At 55.1% G+C, this 4,770-nt stretch overlaps 1 protein-coding gene across 1 annotated transcript in view; it reads left to right on the forward strand.

Annotated features, from left to right (window-relative positions):
* The window catches only part of LDLRAD2 (low density lipoprotein receptor class A domain containing 2), a 9,784-nt gene that overhangs the window by 2,267 nt on the left and 2,747 nt on the right, over positions 1-4,770 (forward strand). Inside the window, exons 3-4 of the mRNA XM_008062732.1 lie at positions 416-625; positions 2,527-2,658. Coding sequence (XP_008060923.1) covers positions 416-625; positions 2,527-2,658 — 342 coding nt within the window. The remainder of the gene's footprint in view (positions 1-415; positions 626-2,526; positions 2,659-4,770) is intronic.

Here is a 4,770-nt window from a genome sequence, read left to right on the forward strand (position 1 = left end):
GGCGGCCCAGCCCGGGCTGCTGCCGGCCGGACCACGGTGGGGGCATCGCGCGCACCGAAGATGGAGGGGGCTGGGTCCCCGGGGAGGGCAGGAGGTGGCGCCTGGTGGCGGGGCCACGACAGGGGCGCTCCAGGCTCAAAGCGCCTCCCCAGGAAGATGGCGCCCGTGGACGTGTGCGCCCGGTTGCCCTCCAGCCCAGTGTGTGCGCGCACGCACACACACTTACAACTCCCACACACCACACAACTCACACCGACATCCACACACGTCACCCCCACGGTCCACAGGCCGGTGCACTCACTGTGGCACACCACACACTCACAGCCCATATCACACACCTCACACACGCAGTAGCCCCTCGTGCATTTACACAGCTCACACTCTCGTCCTGGCTCCACCTTTCCGACGTCCGCAGGGGGGCATGGCTGGACTCTCGGGGGTGTATCAGAAACCCACGTGAGCAAGGGACGGGGCCTCTTGGAGCTGAAGTCGCAGGCGCTGGCCAACCCAGCAGCCTTTGGCCCTTTGCACTCCAGGTCCCAGCAGTGCCTCACAAGCTCTGCTGGGCCAGTCACCCTGGCCTTGCGTTTAGAGATGAGACAGGCTGGGGAGGTCACGGGCCTAGGTACCACTACGGGGCCCTGAGGCCCGAGAGTGTCCCTCAGCTCAGGCTCCAGCTCCAGAAGGCTCCCCAAGGATGGGGGCCACTTGCTGATGCCGTCTCCAGGGATGGCAAGTGGAGGCGCTGTCCAAAGCCAGAAGATGGAAAAGCCACGGAGAAGCTTTATTGGGATCTCTGGGCACAATATCAGACTGGAGGACTCAACGAGGGATCGTGAGCACTTCAAGGCAGGAACGCAGGGGTTTCTGAGGGCCAACACAGGTTTACCGGAAATGGACCTTGACATGCCAGGCCCTGGACAGCCCTTAGCACTGAGCTGGTCAAGCACCAAATGCTGGCCCATTGTCTTTTTATTTTATTTTTTATTTTTTATTTTTTTGAGTTGGAGTCTCCAGACTGGAGTGCAGTGGCCGCTCCCGGCCACCACAGCCTTGCCTGCTGGGCTCCGGCGATTCTTCCGCCTCAGCCTTTCGATTAGCAGGAATTACAGGCATGCGCTACCACGCCCGGCTGATTTTTTGATTTATTGTACAGATGAGGTCTTACCAAGTTGCCCGGGTGGGTCTCGAACCCATGGGCGCAGGCAATCCACTCACCTTGGCCTCCCAGAGTGCTGGGATTACAGACTGAGCCACCGAGCCCAGCGCCCATTGTCTTTTTTAGTCAAGTCCCACGGTTCTTCTTCCCTGGAACGTGCGTGGTCTGAACGTGCGTGGTCTGAATATTAATTGAGCACCTGCTGTGTGCCCAGTGCTGGTCTAGGCTCTAGGGTACAGCTGTGAACAAAAGAGAAGTCCCTGCATTCTTGGAGTGAGCCAATATTCTGTGGGGGAGCCGGACCGTAAACAGTCAGGCAAATCTGTTTTGGGCGGACGGTGGTAAGTGAAGATGGTGGTAAGTGAGGAGAGGGGTAAGTGCTTACCACGTCAGGGTAACTGGGACAGGGCACCAGGAAGGGAGGTGTGGGCGCCTCATAGGGAAGGGCTGGGACGAGGTGCCATCTGAGTGGAGACCTGAAGGGAGCATGCCCGTGCAGTGACCGAGGGAGAGAATTCCAGGTGGAGCTGATAATAGGGGCAAAGCCATGAGCAGGTCTGCCTGGAGTGTTCGGGTTCCCTGGGATTCCACAGGGCACATGTGCACACACGTGCAGACACACTCACACCTGCCTAGTGCTGCAGTTATTTTTTGTTTGTTTTTGTTTTTTGTTTGAGTTGGAGTCTCACTCTGTCACCCAGACTGGAGTGCAGTGGCCGCTCCCGGCCACCGCATCCTCGACCTGCTGGGCTCCGGTGATCCTTCTGCCTCAGCCTTCCAAGTAGCTGGAACCATAAGTGCATGCTACCACGCCCGGCTAATTTTTTTGATTTATTGTAGAGATGAGATCTTGCCAAGTTGCCCGCGTGGGTCTCGAACCCGCAGGCTCAGGCAATCCACTCGCCTCGGCCTCCCAAAGGGCTGGGATTACAGGCTGGTGCTGCAGCTCTTATGAGCACAGGCTCCACACCAGCCTGCCTGGGACTTAGGCACACGCTCTGTGGCCTTGGGCAAGAGACCCAGCCTCCCAGTGCTGTTTTCTCATCTCTAAATGCGGTTAATAACAGCATTTACCCCACAGTGTTAACGTGGGGACGAAATGGGCCGAGTGTGAGGTGTCTAGAGCTGTGCCAGAAACAGAATAGGAGCTTAGTCAAGGTTGGCCGCCATCCTCCTCCTCCTCCTCCTCCTCACAATGAAACACCTTCTCCCCAGGAAACGTGCACCCACGCACTCATCTGTGTGCACTGACAGCAACTGTCTCCCGCCCACACCTCCCACATTCTGTCACTCTAGGGCCACGCCCCCTGTTGTAATCACAGGCCTGGTTCAGGATCCTCATCTCAAGCTCCCCTTTTCGGCCCCAGGACCTTGTGGTGCCTACTTCCGCTGTCGGAATGGCCGGTGCGTCCCCACGAGCCTGGTGTGTGATCGCTGGGGTATGGACAACTGTGGCGATGGCAGTGACCAGGGCCCCTGGCCACCAGCCAACTGCAGAGGTGAGTGACGGGCGCAGCCTGGGTCCTACTGGACAGCCAGCGGGAAGCCTGGCCCCACAACTTCCCTGGGGCAGGCTTCAGTGGGGAGGTGGGAGGCAGGGGCACAGCAGGAGAGAGGAAGGTGAAAGTGTGACTCAGTTTAGACCGCAAGCCTGTGCCTCAAGGAGTTAGAGCAGGAGCCCTGCTAGAGCTGATCTCATCCAGCTATTTCCAAATGGTGGGTTTCGGGGTAGAAACTTTACTTAAAGGGGATCTGGCAGAGGCCCAAGACTTCAAAAAGAGAGACCCTTTGCTGAACTGGATGTGGGGGACCTCAGGCCCTGTTCACTGATGTCTCTTTTTTTTGAGTCAAGGTCTCACTCTGTCACCCAGGCTGGAGTGCAGAGGCACTATCACAGCTCGCTGCAACCTTGGTCTCCTTGGCTCAGGCGATCTTCCTGCCTCAGCCTCCTAAGTAGCTGGGACTGCAGGCGAGTGCTACCACGCCTGGGTAATTTTTAAAAAATTTTTAGCCTGAGTGCGTTGGCTTGTGTCTGTAATCCCAGCACTTTGGGAGACTGAGGTGAGAGGATTACCTGAGTCCAGGGGTTTGAGACCAGCCTGGGTGACTTGATGAGACCTTGTCTCTACAAAAAATAAAAAAATTAGCTGGGCATGGTGGTGCGTGTCTGTGGTTCCAGCTACTTGGAAGGCTGAGGCAGAAGGATCCTCTGAGCCCAACAGGTCGAGGCTACAGTGGCTGTGAGCATGCCACTGCCCTCCAGCCTGGACAGCAGAGTGAGACTCTGATTTTAAAAAAAAAAAATTTTTTTTTTTTTTTTTTTGTAGAGACTGGGTCTTGCTATGCTGCCTGGGCTAAGACACAATTTTGAAAACCATCAATCCATCAATCCAGTCTGCTCCCACATTTTACAGATGGAGAAACTGAGGCCTAGAGAGGAGAAATGACTTGTTCAAGGTTATAAAGCCAGTGAGTAAAACGAGCAGAATGCTCTCTGTAGATGAGCGGACCAGAAGAGACCACCCAGAAATAGTCTTCCTGGAGCTCTAGACATCCAGGGGCACTGAAGCAGCAGGGGACCTGAGGCAGGGCTCGCATGTACCCAGCCGAGGTGAAACTCAGCTTCCCAGGACCCCACACACTTGCCTCCCCAAGCCACTTCTCAGCCTCCCTTGCAGGTTCTGGTTCTGTCCCTGACACTCTGTGCCTGGTGCGTGAGGCCCAGGTCCTGTGCTCCCTTCTCCTCCGCTCAACCTCATTCCCTTGGTGGCCTCATCTGGATTGTCGCCTGTTGGGCTTGTCTTTGAACTCTAGTTACATCATCTCCCTTCTCGACATCTCCACGTGGGTGTGTAGGTGGCATCTCAAACTTAATGTGTCTGAAGCTGGACTCCTGGTCCACAGCCTCTCTCCACCCTGCTCCCCTCTCACTAAGAGACAACTTCACATTCCAGTTGCTCAGGCCCCACTCTGCACATCACCCTCTCAGCCCATAACCAAGCCAGCAACAAGTCCTTGGAAGTCTCTCCAGACTGACACTTTTCACATCTGCTTTGCCCTCACCTGGTCCAAGTCAGCACCAGCTCTTGTCCAGATTGTTGTAATAACTTCTTCTTAAGATATTTCTTTGCTTTAAAATTTTTATTTTTTGTAAAGACAGGGTCTCGCTATGTTTCCCAGGCTGGTCTCGAATTCCTGGCCTCAAGCGATCCTGCCTCAGCCTCCCAAAGCACTGGAACTGTAGGCGTGAACCACTGCGCCTGGCCTGTTCTAATAGCTTCTGACTAGGTCTCCCTCTTTCTGCCCTTTGCTTCCTGACAACCTATTCTTCCCACAGGAGCCCAGAGGAGCCTTTTTCTTTTTTACTTTTAATAAACGTAATCTTTTAGGGCAGCTTTTTTTCCCCCAAAAAAACTGAGAAGGTAGTATAGAAAATTCTCATATACTCAGCACTCAGTTTCGCCTACTGTTACCATCTTATGTTGGTATGATACACTTGCTTTTTTGGGTTTTTTTTGAGTTGGAATCTCACTCTGTTGCCCGGACTGGAGTGCAGTGGCCACTCCTGGCCACCGTAGCCTCGACCTGCTGGGCTCCGGCGATCCTTCCGC

The sequence above is a fragment of the Carlito syrichta genome, unplaced genomic scaffold, assembly GCF_000164805.1.
Source record: "Carlito syrichta isolate Samal-C Ts95f unplaced genomic scaffold, Tarsius_syrichta-2.0.1 Scaffold305805, whole genome shotgun sequence".
Taxonomy (NCBI): Eukaryota; Metazoa; Chordata; class Mammalia; order Primates; family Tarsiidae; genus Carlito; species Carlito syrichta.